Source organism: Leptodactylus fuscus, chromosome 5 (genome assembly GCF_031893055.1).
Source record: "Leptodactylus fuscus isolate aLepFus1 chromosome 5, aLepFus1.hap2, whole genome shotgun sequence".
Lineage (NCBI taxonomy): Eukaryota > Metazoa > Chordata > Amphibia > Anura > Leptodactylidae > Leptodactylus > Leptodactylus fuscus.
The window spans coordinates 69,349,340-69,368,645 of record NC_134269.1 but is presented as its reverse complement, the minus strand read 5'-3'; the positions used below and the strand labels follow the sequence as shown (position 1 = coordinate 69,368,645).

The 19,306-nt window shown below is 39.9% G+C and overlaps 1 protein-coding gene across 1 annotated transcript; it reads left to right on the top strand.

Annotated features, from left to right (window-relative positions):
- The first annotated feature begins 6,904 nt into the window (after nt 1-6,904).
- Nucleotides 6,905-7,855, top strand: LOC142204507 (olfactory receptor 2B8-like). Its single transcript, XM_075275822.1, has one exon. It carries the CDS (start codon nt 6,905-6,907, stop codon nt 7,853-7,855), a length of 951 nt encoding a protein of 316 aa, XP_075131923.1.
- The last annotated feature ends 11,451 nt before the right edge of the window (nt 7,856-19,306 follow it).

Genomic DNA, 19,306 nt, shown 5'->3' with positions numbered 1-19,306 from the left:
TTCCACAAACAATGGGGCTACTTTATTGGTTAAAATGTATCAGAACAGTTTCTGTGGCTTGTCAGAGAAGGGGGTTGAGGTTTAGTGGGAAGGGGTGTTGCTTGATTGTAAGGATGTGGGTTACAATGTTTATAAAATGGACAAAATTTACATAAAATTGATCTACAGTTAGACATAGGTGTCTAAAAATAGGCCAAATTTATCATCCAGCCACTGAAATATATCTGGGGCATCTAGCTTAGCTCTAGGGTCCCTTACTTGCAAATGTATTTTTGTCTCCGTGCTATGTATTTTTAATAGATATCACAAGGACTTATTTATTTCTATGACTCCTATACACACAATCCTGTTTTTCATGGGTCTTTGTGGAGGCTATGGCCCCAGCAAAACTCAAGACATGCCCTGTTTCTGCCCGTTTTATGGTTCAAGTTCATTCACTGATGTGAATTGGTCCATGGACAGCACATACATCACATGGGGTACATTTGAGGTATATTATAGAGCTGAGACAATGCCTATTTAGCTGAAAGAACAGTCTTCTGTCTTGCCCATCAGGCATACATGTAATATTTTGATGACCAGAGAAACCTCCATATTAGATATGATTTACACCCAAGAAAAAATAGTGCCGTATATACTCAAGTATAAGCCGAATTTTTCAGCCCAGTTTTTGTGCTGAAAAAGCCTCCCTTGGCTTATACTCGAGTCAGCAAAAAAAATATTTATTTTTTTTAGTAGGAGGGGGGGGGGGGGTCTATAACCAGCCACAATATCAATGTATAGAATCTCCCATAAAGTAGTGCAAAAAAGAAATTAATAAAAAATACTGAATATAGAGGATCTGCAGTGCTCCTGTTCCGTCGGGAAGGGGTTAATAGGTGCACTGCAGATACCCTGTATTCAGCCAGACTGAATTCCAAGTGGGGGAAGAAAAAACAGTCCTCAAGCTCAGGGAAGGGGCAGACGGACAACCAAAACACCCCCTCCCCTTCCCCATCACCCAGCAACTACTGCACCCAAAAACTCCAACCATTTTAATTTTTGAAATTTTCCAGTCACTGCTGCATTTCTCCCCTAGGCTCAATAAGTTTTCCCAGTTTTTTGTGGTAAAATTAGGGGTCTCGGCTTATATTCGGGTTGGCTTATACTCGAGTATATACGGTAGTTAATTTTCAAATTTTACAAAACTTAATCCTTTGGAAAATTTCGCTGTAGTATTTCACAATAACTATGAATATGAGGGGCCACACGGTGGCTCAGTGGTTAGCACTGCAGCCTTGCAGCGCTGGAGTCCTGGTGTTCAAATCCTGCCAAGGGCAAAAAAACATCTGCAAGGAGTTTGTATGTTCTCCCCGTGTTTGCATGGATTTCCATCCCATATTCCAAAAAAAGACATACTGATAGGGAAAAATGTACATTTTGAGATCTATGTGGGGCTCACAATCTACATTTAAAAAAAAAAAAAAATAACTATGAATATGGGTATGGCAATAACTCCGAATGACCATAGAGCTTTCTGTGGGGCTTTGTTTTCTGGTATGTGTAGTCTTAACACCAAGGACTTTACAACAATCTGATATAATGTAAGGAAAAATAGATGTTTCCAGTATCAAGTTTGTTATTTGTTTTCAATGGCAACCAGCAGAATTGAGAATGCAGCTCTTGGCTACAGTACACACTGTAACACTAGGTCATTGCAAAATAAATAATTTTATATAGTTACAAAGTTACTCAACTTTTTATGCATAATATATCTCTGTATAAATGATTGTGAACAATATATTAGTTAGAGAATATATACATTGATATTATTTAGCAGGCCAATATGTTATCTGGTAAAAGTGTATTATAAGACAATGTAACAAAACCATCGATTCATATTTCAGCCTCTATAGTCTTTTGTGCAGCAGCTTCATAATAAGAAAATTTCACTGGCACAGAAAATTGTACAGAAATAAGTAAACACAATAAAGCAAATGTAATAAATGTAACAATATAAAGTAGGTGTTATGTCAATGAAGATGCTAAATTAAATTAACTGTGTAAACTAAGCAAATGTGTTAGGGTAAGTTCACACCTATGCTCTATTTCTGTTTTTTGTTCCATTATAGGAACAAAATACAGGAAACCCCAATATGAATGGATCCGTTAAATGACACCAACCCGACGCTGAGGGACCTTATTGGCTATAATGGACTTTGTATCCAATATAGTCCCATCATTTTGCCATCACATCAGATAGTGATGGATTTTATTGTAGTTGATCAATCGATAGTTGGATTATATAGATCAACAATCTCAATCCTTTTGTAACCATTCTTGACTTAGGCTCAAAAAAACGTGGCAAAATCCGCAACAAAAAAGCTGTGTTTCCGCAACGTGGGGCTTCAGTCTAATATAAACAAGTAAATTGCCCAGGGGTGGGCAGTTTAGAAAAAAAACAGGGCCTGGGCAAAAGGGCAAATGACTGGTCGAATTCAGCGGCTCATGCCATTGACTTTATTCTCAAAATGGCAGATTTTATTTGACAAGATCAATGACTATATCAATGATTATTGAGTTCCTGAGATCCATTATATAACTAGACTTAACCTATTACCCTGCCAATGATACAGCCTATTATATACTTCAGGATAGAGTCACTTTCATTGCTCTATCATTTTATTGATTTTCATTTTATGTTATCCCCATTTCAAAGGCCATAATATTTTTATATATCCATCAAGCCATTTGTGTGCAGGACAAGCTGGGTTGAGCAAGATGTCAATCTTCTAGGGTATAAGTATATATAAAGTTTTGCTTAGCTTTTATTAATGTTTTTGGGAGAATGTATAAATAAAAACCAGAAATTCAATTATTGTTTTATGCGTAATGTTTTTATAGCATTTACTCTGTTACAAATAACATGGTATCCACCACCATACTAGATTTCTACTACTACTATTATTGCTACTTTTACAAAATATAAACCTTTTAAATGATTTTACCCTGCCATATTCTAATAAACATAACTTTATGATGTTTCTGTTGATGGAGTTGTGTGTGGACTTGTCTTTTGCAGTGAGAGATTTCATTTTTCTTGGAACTATTTTGACGTATTTTTCAAATATCTTGCTATAGCTTATTTTTTAACTTTTAAGAATTTCTATTCTTTTTTGTTTTTTAAAAAATGTCTAGATTTTTTTTATTCAGTCCCACAGTGGACTTATTATTATATATTATATTATATTATATTATATTATATTATATTATATTATATTATATGTTGTATCTCAGGCTGAGCCTAATAGTCTTCTGTACATGGCAGAATGGAGGCCACTGTAAGGCTAAGGCCCCATGTTACAGAACACAGCTAAAAAAACTCTGAAGAGAAAAAAAAACTGTAAAAACACATCACATTTTTTTCACAGTATTTTTTATGGTGTTTTTGTGGGTACTGTAAAACACAGCATTTTTCCTGCTGTGTTTCCGCAACAAAAAAAAATCAATGCACTTCTGCAATGTTGGGCCTTAGTTTGAGGCCTTTAGCTCATATAGCAACTCCTTGGCACCCTGAAAATGGTATTGCATAAGGGCCCTATTGGGAAGACAGGGAACCCCCCCCCCCCCCCCCCAACTAGTTAGCTGCCACAGTGAATATTGACCATAACATCTGAGGAGTTAAAGGGATCCTATCATTAAAACTTAATTTTTTCTCACTACCATGTAGGAATAGCCTTAAGAAAGGCTATTCTTCTCCTACCTTTAGATGTCTTCTCTGAGCCGCCATTCGGTATATAATCCGTTTTTTGTCAGTAAGTAAATGAGTTCTCTCGCAGCACTGGGGGTGGCCCCAGCGCTCAAACAGCATTGGGGGCATCCCCAATGCTGCCAGAGAACTCTCCGGTGCTGCCTCCATCTTCTTCAGGAACGGGTCTTCATCGCGTCTTCTTCCGGCAGTGGCTTCAAACTTCTAGGCTTCGGGCAGCCGACTGCGCATGCCTGCCTGCCACAAGAAAATGGCCGCTTACAATACTGTGTAAGTGTCCATTTTCTTGTTGCTGGCGGGCATGCACAGTCAGCTTTGCCCTAGGCCCGAGGCCTAGAAGTTTGAAGCCAACCCCCGGAAGAAGACCCATTCCTGAAGAAGATGGAGGCGGCGCTGGAGAGTTCTCTGGCAGCAGTGCTGCGAGAGAACTCATTTGCATATTGTCGAAAACCGGATTATATACCGAATGGCGGCGCGGAGAAGACATCTAAAGGAAGGAGAAGAATAGCCTTTCTTAAAGCTATTCCTACATGGCAGTGAGAAAAAATAAGTTTTAACGATAAGAACCCTTTAATTTCCCAGATTCGTAGTAGAACAGCAAAGAGATTATTGGTCAAAGACCCCAAAATCTAATAAAATTCTTGAAGACAACTACATTGAACCTAATCATGTTTGCATTTCATATACTATATTATTTTCATGTACAGTATATCATGATAAAGCATTTTATCCTAAAACCAGAAAACTGCTTTAATAAAACAATTTGATTATTTCATATACTTTCTGGATAAACTTACATCATGATAATGACTTTTACCACTCAAAGTTCTAACTAATTTCCAGACAATAAAGTTTCTGAGAAGCTGGTTAAAAAGTTTCCCTTTCCTAGCTGCACTTTGGGATATAATCCCTTATGTAAACTAGAAAAGGTTGAGCTTGATCTTATAAAGGGCTTATTACAGAACCTGAACTTCAGACGGTTTCTGATATGAAACAACCTCTAAGCCCCTGAATCTGAAATCCATCTGAAGCCAAGATACATGGACTTGTATTCAACAAATGGTGTCCTCTTATAATACTGCCAAGACTGGAAGGAGAAATAAGAAAACGAAATTGTAATGACATTTGTGTTTTACATAAACGCCACATATCGATAGTCTATGAAGCTATTGTTACAGGTAACTATCACTGCAGGGATCTTTGTATGTGTATGTCATTGTGTCTGTCATTGTGACTGTGTGTTAGAGAATATAACTAGTATAATGGTGGCATAGAAAAACCTTGATGCTTATAAAATACATGTATGAGTAAATAGTCACCAGTCACCACAACCAATGAGATCATTTGGTGAATGGACCAGCCAAAATGTAGACAATGTATGTTTATAGAATTACATTATATACTTTAGAATTGCATTCTTTAAACAAACCTCAATATTATTTTCATTGCTACATGATGATAAGGATATGTTCACATGTGGCCCATTAGCTGCGGACATTTCTGTAACTTAAAATCTATTCCATTTGTGGTCGCTTCTGCAGCATATGCTTCAATTGAATTGTACAGTTGCATAAATTCTCCAAAGATTTATCTGCATTTGAGTTTATACACACACCATAAAATGCTACATTTTTCCAGAACTAGCACCACCCTTGTCCATGGGCTGAAGTGAGTGCAATGGAATGGAGCTTCTGAATATAGAGCCTTTGGATGCTTTGTCTAGCCTGCATTGTACTTCAGCCCCATTTACAAAAATTGGTTTCTCAAGGAAATGGTGCATGTATTACCTTTGGTTCACATCTGCGTTTGATAATCCGTTTGGGGAGTCTGCATGGAACCCCCCGAATGGACTACTGAACGCATTCACAAGCGGTGTGCAGTGAAATCGCATGGACCCCAGTGGGCATTGGAAGATTTCGTCTTGAAAATGTTAAACCAAACAACTATATGCACCAAATGCTTCTTAGGGTTGAGATTCTATTCCTATCTTTCTTTGTAGAACTGATCTAATTAAATGAACTTTCTATATTATACAATAGGTCTACATGGGAACACAATGTATATATGTTGTATGATCTTGTCATAGTCATGTGATACATCATCTCTATAGCTATAATGGTCACTTGGAAGCAAAAAGAATTGAAGACTGATGTGAATGGAGCAAAGTTTGTAAACTAAGTGCTGTATATTATATAGGTTACACATTCTATACTGATATGGACTAGGTTTAGACACTGCAAGGTTTTTATGAATAATTTAATAGGCTTATTTTAGGTGTAGCAACAACATTACTCTCAAACTGCTACTAGACTACACTGTTACACAAGATGGCTAAAGGAAAGAAAAACTATTTCTGTTTTGGTTTGTGTATTTGTCTAAAATCCAAAATGTTGTTTTATTTTTATAAAAATGATAGGAAAATAATACTAATTACCCAAAATATTGTGGAAATTCTAATAAATTTTTTGCCCCATGGTAGGGTGCGCTCTATCATGGCTTCTAGTTACAGAAATGTAAATGCTAATAGTCCAACCAGCTAGTAAAGAGGAGCTATCACCTCTCCAGATATATCTGCTTTAGTAAATGCTATTATTTCCTACAAAATAATGATTTTGATATAATACCGCATTGTGCCATTCTTCTGTTATTTTTCCTAGAAATGTTTGTTTAATAAATTGACAACTTGGTGGAACTTGGGTGAATTTATCAAACCTTGCACTCCAGAATTATGACATTAAAAGATCACAAAATAGACATCTGCAACTATTTGATCTTGTTTGCAAAAAAACTTTATGTATTTTTAAACCATATATCCCACGTTTTGAAAAATGAGTTGAAAAATGGACATGGTTCGCCTGTCTCGCTGTCTCTGCAACAAATACAGTATGTCAACTGTAATTTGGATGGAGAAGAAGAAAGAAGTAGAAGTTCTTCCATTATATGTTCACTCCTGGGTGGCCTAAGCATTACACTTATATATAGACTCAAAATATATCAAACCTCATGGAACAATTTATAAATTTAGTGCAAATGACTCCAAACTGGCTAGATGTACTATATCATAATGCATTGATGTTGATTTCTTCATTCACATGGCTGTGTTTGTTTCCTATAGGTGACTGATGAATTTTCACATGTTGGATTATTAGCACCGAGATGAACATATCCAGTTGTAGGAGAGTTGAAGAATTCATTCTTCTTGGGCTAACCAGTCAAAAGAATATTCAGATAGTGTTATTTATTGTATTTTTATTGTGTTACATTATATCACTAGGTGGTAACATAGTCATTATAACTCTTAGTAGGATTAGCTTCCGGCTTCACACCCCTATGTATTTCTTCTTAGGTAATTTATCATTTTTGGACATCTGGTACACATCAAGTATCGTCCCAAAGATGCTTATTAATTTCTTATCAGTAAGGAAAAGTATATCTTTTAATGGTTGTGTCAGTCAGATGTTCATTCATCTATCTCTCGGTGGGACGGAGTGCTACCTCCTGTTGGCAATGGCCTATGACCGCTATGTGGCTATATGCTGCCCATTACACTACACTAATATTATGCATTCTGGCTTGTGTAATAAGATGGCAGCTGGTTCCTGGGTTGGAGGTATACTGAACTCTATTGTGCACACAGTCTTGGCATTGCAATTGCCCTTTTGTGGTTTTAATGTAATAAACCACTTTTTCTGCGAGGTTCCTTCAGTCCTGGAGTTGGCCTGTGCAGATACTTCTCTGAATAAGACTGTTATTTTCTTCTTTGCTATGTTGGTGGTGATGGGTCCATTTTTCCTTATCCTCATCACATATGGGTATATCATTTCCAGCATACTGAAGATAAGCACGTCAGTGGGACGGAGGAAGGCCTTCTCCACCTGTGCTTCACACATTACAGTTGTATCCCTGTTTTATGGCACCATCATATTTATGTATATGAGACCTGGATCAACCCATGTAGCAAACCAAGACAAGATGGCCACTTTGTTCTACAGTGTTATAACCCCAGTGCTGAATCCTTTGATCTACACTTTGAGGAACAAGGATGTGATAGGGGCACTTGTGGACTTAAGAAAAAAGATTGTGTTAGACAAAGGATCTGGACATTAATACCACAAATGTGTCTTTTTGTAAAAGCTTTCCTAATACTTTCTTCTGTAGGTACAGTGTTAAGAGAAGAGAAAATCCATTGTTAGCCTTAGGAGGTTCTGCTGTTCTACATGTTACTCCGGCAATGCATATTTCTAATACCTATACCTTCACAAATATTGAGACAATATTCATCATTCTACTTGGTGGTGATTGTGGGACAGGAGCGCAGCTCCCCTACATTTTTATGAAGCACTAACATTTATGGTCAGTTTGTATCGACCAGAAGATTTTTTTTATTAATTATTTTTATTTCCAAATATGCATTTATACAGGAGGTAAGACACTGACAGTAGTAAGTTAAAGACTTACAAGCCGACATCCTTCACCCTACCAACTAAACCACTCTGAAGGAAAAGGAGAACAAAATTACTTCTAAGGACAACTAAGGACTTGTCTATGGGCTTGTCTTTTGCAGGGAGAGTCCTATTTTTACATATTTTAGTACAGTTTTTTTTTTTTTAACTTAAAGGGGTATTCCCAACTCGCCCACTCACCACCTAGCAGGCTGTCTGCTCTGTTCACTTCCTGGTTTTCTCTGTGAATTGGTGGGCGGGGTTTCACTTGCTGTCTCACAGACAAAGCCAGCTCTGCTTAGCTCTCTTCATAGCAGTACATATTTGTAGTCAGTAAGGAGGGATGGTTGTTAATAAATTAGCACAGTATCACTGGAAGATACACAATATAAAGCTGATGTAGCAGAGCTGGATCTGATTGCTGATGAGAATCCCAAATTTACATGCTACATAACCAAGAGTCAGCTTGCAATAAATTCCGTTTTAGGTCTGTGTTTACATACAGAGGTAACAGACTCCCTGTCTCAGCCCTTATCATCAAAATGCAATTAGCAGACCCGATAACTGGGAGATAAACAGCTCAGAAATACAAGTTCCTGAGCACTCAGTTCCCCCTCCCTCCTGAGAGCAGGGAACTATGTCACTTGTCCTGGGCAGAGAGATAAGATCATCCCTAGGTCCGTGGTTATGGAAACTCAGTGTAAACAATGAAGTGAATAATCTCAGATAATGGCCAAACAAAGCTGTTTTGATGAAGCAATGTATTTAGAAAAAGTCTTAAATCCACATAAGCTAGCAGTATAGATAGGATCCTTGAGATGGGACAAACCCTATAAGGGTTTCTATTTTTTCATATTTTAAAAATGTCTCACAATGGCACAGGATCAAATAATATATGTTAACAATGTATAAACAAAATTAGTAAGGGCCTTCGTGCTCAGATCCAGTGCTCAAATATTTTAAAAAAACATTTTTCCAGAGTGGGACAAAAGGAAGCTGGAAACCATAATGCATCATCATAAACATCTTAGGTTCAAGGGTAAGGGATATATCTCTATCAAACTCTATCATCCTATACATAGTTGCTGTCCTGACAAAGATAGTCCCAATTTGACCCTGTGACTGTCCCTGGTAAGATATGTCTATTCAAAGATCTCAAACCGGACACGTTTCTTACTCCCCCATTAGTAGAGAATATTCATCAGGGAGCTAGTTCATGCCTAATAGTAGGATTCTTACAAGAAAGGGGGTATGCTCACAATCAAACCTTAGGTTGTCATCCAGAAAAGTAGCATTATCCCTTGTACAGTGGAGCTCCTGCTCACAGCAATGTCAGGCGCAACATTTTAAAACGCCTACAAACTATAACCCTTTTTTAGTCCCACAAGGGGATTTGAACATGAGGTCCTATGGTGTGAGAAAGGGAGGTCCCACAACTACCCAATTAAATCATGTGGATTACAATTGTGGGACTCCAAGCATTACAAATATTTGCTTAGTTAATAACATGGATTAAATTTCTATTTACCCCAGTGGATTACAATTGTTTGATAGTGAGGATTATAAATACACAGAGAGGTCTTCCAGGCTAAAAATATCTGGTCAGTGAAGGTCTGATGCCCATTACCCAAAGAATGGAGCAGTAAGCAAAGAACTCTGTTGTATGCCTAGTGGACAGATCAGGTACTGCAGATCAGCTCTATTCACTGGAATGGGACCTAAGCTGCAGTGACTCAGTTCAGTCACTACACAGAGAACAGAACTGCCTGCTTACTGTCCCATACACTTTGTAGCAGCTTCTGAGAATATCTGATCTAGGTGTCAGACCCCCACCAATCTGATACTGATGACTAATTCACAGGATAGGTCATTATTAAAGATGGGTGAAGCTCAGAAGATTTGTTTTGTCCTGTGTTTGGATGAAGCGAATCGCTGCTTGGCGTGCCCATGTCACTGCTGAGGCCCAATCACAGGCCTGGGCGCATGATGTCACAGAAAAGCAACGGACACCATGAAGAATGAGACAGAGAGCTGGACACCGCAAAGAGGCCCGAAAGAGATAACAGAAGGATGAATGTTTTTTAGGTTGTTGCTTTTCTTTCTTTTTTTTTAAAAAAAAAAACTCCCTTGGGCCTCTACCTATTATACTCTGCGGTCTGAAGACCAAAGACCAATTTAAAAACAAACAATTTGCAATATTCGGGTTGAATTGAACCAATTTGCCCACCTCTAGCCATCAATACTTTTAGCACAGGAAGCCCTACATTTAACCCCATTGATCAGAGTAATTTATTGCTATTCTTCATGAATTTCTGAAAATGACTTTGTTCTTGTCTGCTGTTGCCAATTTTGAGGATTACCTTCTTTGTTGGTTGGTGAAATTTGTGAACTAAATAGACTTTAATGTTGTCTACCTACTGCCTCATGTTATCCAGATAACTAAGAAAGATTTCTTTAGAGTCAATTGTCAATCAGAAGTCTCCTTTCTAAACCTTGTTATCGAGCTGTTTCATAAACTTATTAAAGACAACACAACCTCATTATTCATAAACATGTTCTCATTTTCTATATTATATTAGAAAGTTATAGAACATTTCATTTAGATACTTATAAAGCAGTGGCTTCCAAACCACCAACAGGTTGCCCAGAAGAGGTGAGGCTAGGGGAGCATAAGTGTTTGTTATTGTTCCTCACTTCCCCTGGGCTACTACTTATTATACTATGGGGTCTGAGGAGTCTGTGGGGCCACTGTGGAGCATTATAGTGTGTGGGGCCACTGTGGAGCATTATAGTGTGTGGGACTACTCTGGAGTATTATACGGTATGGAGGCACTGTGGAGCATTATACTGTGTGGGGCCACTGTGGAGCATTATAGTGTGTGGGGCCACTGTGGAGCATTATAGTGTGTGGGACTGCTCTGGAGTATTATACAGTATGGAGGCACTGTGGAGCATTATACTGTGTGGGGTCACTGTGGAGCATTATAGTGTGTGGGACTACTCTGGAGTATTATACGGTATGGAGGCACCGTGGAGCATTATACTGTTTGGGGTCACTGTGGAGCATTATAGTGTGTGGGGCCACTGTGGAGCATTATAGTGTGTGGGACTGCTCTGGAGTATTATACGGTATGGAGGCACCGTGGAGCATTATACTGTGTGGGGTCACTATGGAGCATTATAGTGTGTGGGGCCACTGTGGAGCATTATACAGTATGGAGGCACCGTGGAGCATTATACTGTGTGGGGTCACTATGGAGCATTATAGTGTGTGGGGCCACTGTGGAGCATTATAGTGTGTGGGACTGCTCTGGAGTATTATACGGTATGGAGGCACCGTGGAGCATTATACTGTGTGGGGTCACTGTGGAGCATTATAGTGTGTGGGGCCACTGTGGAGCATTATAGTGTGTGGGACTGCTCTGGAGTATTATACGGTATGGAGGCACCATGGAGCATTAAACTGTGTGGGGTCACTGTGGAGCATTATAGTGTGTGGGGACACTGTGGAGCATTATAGTGTGTGGGACTGCTCTGGAGTATTATACAGTATGGAGGCACCATGGAGCATTATACTGTGTGGGGTCACTGTGGAGCATTATAGTGTGTGGGGCCACTGTGGAGCATTATAGTGTGTGGGACTGCTCTGGAGTATTATACGGTATGGAGGCACCGTGGAGCATTATACTGTTTGGGGTCACTGTGGAGCATTATAGTGTATGGGGCCACTGTGGAGTATTATAGTGTGTGGGACTGCTCTGGAGTATTATACGGTATGGAGGCACCGTGGAGCATTATACTGTGTGGGGTCACTGTGGAGCATTATAGTGTGTGGGGCCACTGTGGAGCATTATAGTGTGTGGGACTGCTCTGGAGTATTATACGGTATGGAGGCACCGTGGAGCATTATACTGTTTGGGGTCACTGTGGAGCATTATAGTGTGTGGGGCCACTGTGGAGCATTATAGTGTGTGGGACTGCTCTGGAGTATTATACGGTATGGAGGCACCGTGGAGCATTATACTGTGTGGGGTCACTGTGGAGCATTATAGTGTGTGGGACTGCTCTGGAGTATTATGCGGTATGGAGGCACTGTGGAGCATTATACTGTGTGGGGTCACTGTGAAGCATTATACTATGTAGGGAGCACTGGGGTACATTTTATATACTGTATGGGGCAGCAACAGGACAGGAAACTGTAAGATACACCAGGGAGGAGCGGGGCTTCACATTTTGCCCAAAATTTTTGATGGCAGAATAGAATAAAAGACAGATTACACTGCTGAATGGCAGAATAAAAGGCTGATTACAGCGGAATAAGAGGTAGAAAACTGGTACAAGTGGGCAAATTTCTCAACCAAAAATGGGTCCCGAGTTCAGAAAGTTTGGGAACCAGTGTGATACAGCATTATCACTCTCCTTAATAAAACGGAACATTTCATATACTTTCTAGATAAACTTACATCATGACATTTACCACTCAAAGGACTTCACTATAGAAAGTATTCCAACTAATTTACAGACAAAGTTTCTGAGAAGCTGATTAAAAAAGTTTCACTTTCCTATCTGCGCTTTGGGATATAATCCCTTACGTAAACTAGAAAAGGTTGAGCTTGATCTTATAAAGGGCTTATTACAGAACCTGAACTTCAGACGGTTTCTGATATGAAACAACCTCTAAGCCCCTGAATCTGAAATCCATCTGAAACCGAGATACCTGGACTTGTATTCAGCAAATAGACTGCACTTATAATACTGTCAAAATTGGAAGGAAAAATAAGAAAATTCTAATGAAATCTCTGTAATTTACATGAATGCCTTGTATGAATAGTCTATGAAGCTATCATTACAGGTATCTTTAAATACGTCATACTGGTATTATATTACGTATTATTATACGTCATACTAGTATTATATTACGTATTATTATACGTCATACTGGTATTATATTACGTATTATTATACATCATACTGGTATTATATTACGTATTATTATACGTCATACTGGTATAATATTACGTATTATTATACGCCATACTGGTATATTACGTATTATTATACTGTACGTCATACTGGTATTATATTGGTATGAAGTATAGCAAACTACTGAAGCTTATAAAATACATATATACATTAGTTAATACACACTACGACCTGTGAGATCATTTGGAATGTTCCAGGCAAAATTATAGACAAATGTATGTTCATACAATTACATATTTCATATTTGCGTTTTCAAGTCGTTCAAGTGACCGGTGCATTGCTTATTGTACACTATTTATATAGACTTGGTAGGCACAACACACTCAGCAATGTGACGTAATATGTCCAGTTTTTACTGCATACTTACAGGGCCGGCGTCAGCGCACGGCGTAGTCGGGCAAGTGCCGGGGCCCACAGAGCCTCTGGGGGCCCCCCGGCACTTGCCCGCTCCAGCACTTGCCTGTCCTGATTTCAGCTCATCGGCATCCGACGGACGAATAGGCGATTAAAGCAGGAGCTGTGACAGCTCAACTCCTGCTTTAACGCTGCGGCGTGTGTAGGCGCGATGTGATGACGTCACATCACGCTTACAACTATGTGAATGGCATGAGAGCAGAGAGAGGAGCGATGGGGGAGTGATGGAAGGTGAGTGTAAGTGTTTGTTTTTTGCGTTAAACATTAAAGTGGAACATAATGAAGGGGGCCCATGAAACAGGGGGCAAATGAAGGGGAGGGGGGAACGGCATGACACTGGGGCAATGAAGGGGGGGACGGCATGACACTGGGGCAGATGAGGGGGGGAAGAACGGCATGACACTGGGGCAGATGAGAGGGGGAAGAACGGCATGACACTGGGGCAGATGAAGGGGGGGAAACGGCATGACACTGGGGCAGATGAGGGGGGGAGAATGGCATGACACTGGGGCAGATAAAGGGAGGGGAGAATGGCATGACACTGGGGCAATGAAGGGGGGGACGGCATGACACTGGGGCAATGAAGGGGGAAGAACGGCATGACACTGGGGCAATGAAGGGGGAAGAACGGCATGACACTGGGGCAGATGAGGGGGGAAGAACGGCATGACACTGGGGCAGATGAAGGAGGGGAGAACGGCATGACACTGGGGCAGATGAGGGGGGGGAGAATGGCATGACACTGGGGCAGATAAAGGGAGGGGAGAATGGCATGACACTGGGGCAATGAAGGGGGGACGGCATGACACTGGGGCAATGAAGGGGGAAGAACGGCATGACACTGGGGCAGATGAGGGGGGAAGAACGGCATGACACTGGGGCAGATGAGGGGGGAGAATGGCATGACACTGGGGCAGATAAAGGGAGGGGAGAATGGCATGACACTGGGGCAGATGAGGGGGCGGAGAATGGCATGACACTGGGGCAGATGAGGGGGGGAGAATGGCATGACACTGGGGCAGATGAAGGGAGGGGAGAATGGCATGACACTGGGGCAGATAAGGAGGGGAGAACGGCATGACACTGGGGAAGATGAAGGGGGGGAACGGCATGACACTGGGGCAGAGACGGGGGGACATGAAACTGTGCGCAGATGAAGGGGGAGCACGGCATGAAACTGGGGCCAGAGATGGAGGGGGGACATGAAACTGGGGGCAGAGGAAGGGTGTATATGAAACTGGGGGAGAGATGGAGGGGGGCATATAATTTACGGGTGACTGTTGGAGGATTATACTGTGTGGGAGCACACGAAAAATGAATGAGAATGGGCGGAGTCAACATAAAAGTGGGCAGAGCTAAATTTGCTGCGGCGTGCCGCTCTTTCTACTCTTCAAAAGTTGGGAGGTATGGCGTTGGTGACGCCACACTCCTGCATGATGTCAATCACTTCATCTGCGACGTGCAGTGTCCTGACTCCCCCACCTCCTCCATAAGGGGGCCCACTGAGGCTCTGTTGCCCAAGGGCCCATAAAAACCTGGAGCCGGCCCTGCATACTTATCATACTTTTAATATTAGAATAATAAATATAATATTAGTTTTTAATCTTTAAATGATGATAAGGATATGTTCACATGTGGCAGATTTGTTGCATAAATTTCTATTATTAAACATCTATTCCATTCATCTCCCTGTTTGAAAACACAGTTGGAATTTGGGAATCGTTATTGCTTTAATCTCTTTTTATTCAAAGTTTTATCAGCCGCAAAACAGTGAATAAATGGCAGTTTGATACTTTCACCTTTTTTTCCGGCTATGGTGTTTACCATATGGGAAAAATATTTTTATAGATTTGTAAACCGGGCCTTTTTGGACACAAGGATACCTAATGTGTAGGTGTTTCATAAAGGGGGGGTGTTTAGAAGTTTTAATACGGTACTTTTTATTTTTTTATATTAGTTTTTTTTTTTTTTTTTTTTTACTTTTTTGCATTTATTAGACCCCAGGGTATCTGATCACTAATGCAATGTAATACAATGCTAATGCATTGCAAAAATCCGGTATTCCCATTGCAAGCTACAGAGAGTAGCCTGCAATAGAAATAAATTACAGACAGGCCTGGGACCCTTCACAAGGTTCCTGGCTGTCATAGGAACGGGACGCAGGCCCCAGGGCTTGCTCTGGGTGCATGTGATCACAGGGAAAATTACGGTGACCAGGAGCCGCCAGTAACATGGAGTTTCAGTCAGCTTTGACCAAGGTGCCAGAGGGGTTAATGCCCGGGATCAGTGAATGCATTGATCGCGGGCATTAGCGTATGATGTCTGCTGTATAAAGTGCAGACACTGGGCAGCTATGGCGGCCGCTCCGGAATTAAACATCCGGCATCCGCCATACTACTACCGCGGATGTTGGGAAGGGTTTAAAGCTGTGCTCTAAAAACACAATACAAAAATATTTGGCCAAAATATAAAATGTAAAAAAAAAATCTCTACCAATTGCGCATTGGAAGTCTTAGTCATGAGAATGTTAAGCAAACAACTATGTGCACATTTGTACCAGTAGTATCTGCAACCAAACACTTCTTAGGGTTGAGCGTCTACCTTTCTTTGTAGAACTGATCTAATTAAGGCCGGGGGCCCACGGGACGTGAACGCTGCGATTTGCCCACAGCGGAGACGCTGCGAGAAAAATCGTGGCATTTTACAGTGCAAGCAAAGTGGATGGGATTCATGCGAATCCCATCCCCACTTAGCGGAAGAAATCGCAGCACGGACATGCTGCAATTTGCAAAGCCGTTGCAATATGTTGTATACATATTGTAGAGACCTTGCAGGTCTTCAGCTCTGCAATACTAATATGTTTGTCTGAAAATTAGCTTTGCTTTATATGTAGTAACCCCCACATCCCAGAGAAAATCCTCTACACTGTTCTCTATGGTGTGTTGTTGTGTTAATGTTTAATGCTCTGTTTAAGGCCAAGGCCCCACGTAGCAAGACAAAGCAAAAAAAACAAAAACAAAACGCTGTGGAAAAAAACACTGCAAAAAAACATTGCGTTTATTTCTGCAGTGTTTTTCACATGGGTGTTGGGTGTGGAGTGGATTGGGACATTTGGCCTTTTGGCCTATACGGTCTGTATGCTAATACTATTGTAATCATGTATTTTTTGCACCACCCATGGGCCTATATGTCTATTATATCTTTGTAGGAGATTTACAACTGTGGCATGTCAATTTCGCTATTATAGCAATACACTTAGTTTTGTTGTGCTACATTTGGTATATATCCACTGCTCTATATATACTTCTGGGCCTATGACTTTGCTAATTATATCAATTCATCTTACATGTGCATACTTTCCATCTTTCCCATTCTCACTCCTATTTATTGGGTAACTCAGTTGCCTCCTCCATTTCCCTGCATTTTGTATGTTATATGTTGTATTGTTATATGTGGATTTTATGTAATAAAACCTTTTTTCTATTTTTGCTTAAATTTGTGTACCTGGTGGTTTTTTGTGATTTTCCATTTACTACACCAGAGATTGTACCTATACATGGTATATGTTTGTTTATTTATAGTGTTTTTCACATGCTGCGATTTTCAAAAATGTGAGTGTTTTTCAAAACACAACTTTTCCTGAGTTTTTCTCTGCAATGTGTGTATGGGATTAGCCATTTTAATTTATAACATGGTATAACAGAGAAAATAGACTTTATACTCAGTGCAGGTCTGAACATATCCAGTAACGTCATTAGCACAGTCACGCCCATAATACAGTATATAGATTCTGGACAACACATAGTGCTATATAAAGCTTTGAAGATAATCTGTAGGTTCATGAACTTACATATCCCTGCATTTGATCTTTTCAACAATTCCATCAGATTCAATGTCTCCCATCAACGGACTGACAGTATTTTCCCGTACACCTTAACTCACATTCACAGAGTCTCGGAATAAGTTTTAAGACCCGCACACAAGTTTGTATTCCTCCTTCACCCTTTAAACTGTTCTGAAGGAAAAGCAGGGGAGAGAGAAAAAAAAACCCCATTATGAGCCATTTTTCCTCCCAGTAAGAGATACATCCTAGACTGAAAATTCATAGATTTTAGAAATAGCTTTTTCCATTCAATTATTGTTAGGGGTTTTCCGACCACCCACTACCTGGCAATGGTCAGAAGCAATATTGGCATAACCATGGATAATGTTATTATATTGTATTATATTATATTAATAATATCTAAATCATAGCTGTAATATAATATTCAGCCATAAATCAATTCTCAAAAATGTTGCTTCCACCAGTAGTGAATTTCCACCTTTTAACCACATTTCTTTGTGCGGATTCATTGTATCATAGTTATACGTAGTTTCCTGACACCGTGCTCCATAATATGTATTTCTGTAGTGAGAGATTTACACTTGTGTGAGGCTTTGTCTATACCAAATTGATAGATGACTTTACACCGATTCATGTTATGTATAGATCCGCAGTATTCTTGCTATTCAGAAGGGAAAACAATTATTATGGAAGAATTATTTCCTAGTGAGATAATAATATATGAAATGTATTGGGATAAGTAAACTGTGCTGTAATATGGATGTGCAGTAGTCTGCTTGTGACCTGCTTGTTAGTCATTGACCGCAAAACTAATGTATGTCAATAAAGATAAGGCTTACTGCTACTTTCTTCAGCCTTAGCTAAACATAAAGTGTCAGGTCATGGGGTACATGAGGGTGACCAACCTATTAGGTCAACATTCATATAAATGGGCATATACTGTATATACAGTACATGCTGACTATAGATGCATAGTGATAGGCTCACATATGTTGCTTTGTTATCTCATCTGTATAAAAGTAGAAGACTGAACACAAGCTGCAAAAGCAGTGATCTTGTAAAGTTATTAAAAATGACAATGTGACTCATGTTTACATGATGAAATAATAAAGTAAGTCAGTTTTACAGGAATCTGTCAGCTACATTACACCCTTTGAACGGCAATCTGTACCTCATAGGGGGTCTCACGTGTTTTTCCCTACTGTGCTCAATGCCCCCATCCCAGAAAAATCACTTTTATTCAATATCAAAATGGATCGTTTGTTGTAAGGAGTAGAGAGCTAATGCCGGGTCAAGCTCTCCAAATCTCTAACTGTCCCTTGTGACACAGAAATAAATAAATATATATATATATATATATATATATATATATTATCCTACTAATATTATTATAAATATGAGAGTTTGTATGTTTGTTCCTCAATCACGCAAAAACAGCTGAACGGATTTGAATGAAATTTGGCACATAGACAGTTAGAACCTCGATTAAAATATAGGCTACTTTTTATCTCGGTATATTACATTGCTACACGGCTGTTATGAATTTATGTTCACATACTATATTACACTGCATCTGCAGCAGCCTTATCTCAGCCAGGGCTGTTATCTCTCTGTGTAAACACACAGATAACCCCTCTGTGGTATGTGTACATACATTTGCATATTATCTGATCTGCTCCAGTGTTGACAAATTAACATGGGCAAATACCTTTAATCCAAAAGTCACAGAGTTCTCCTCAAGAGGAGCTGACGGGGATCATTGACACCAACAACACTCTCATTATATGGCAGCCCAGCAAGCTGCTGAGATGCCGGAACAATCACGGGCACAGTGCAAGGAACGAGTTCAGCAGCAGGAGAACTTGAGAGCTGCTG

Coding starts and splice junctions, on each gene's coding strand:
- LOC142204507 (XM_075275822.1), top strand. CDS start 6,905: ATGAACATATCCAGTTGTAGGAGAGTTGAAGAATTCATTCTTCTTGGG.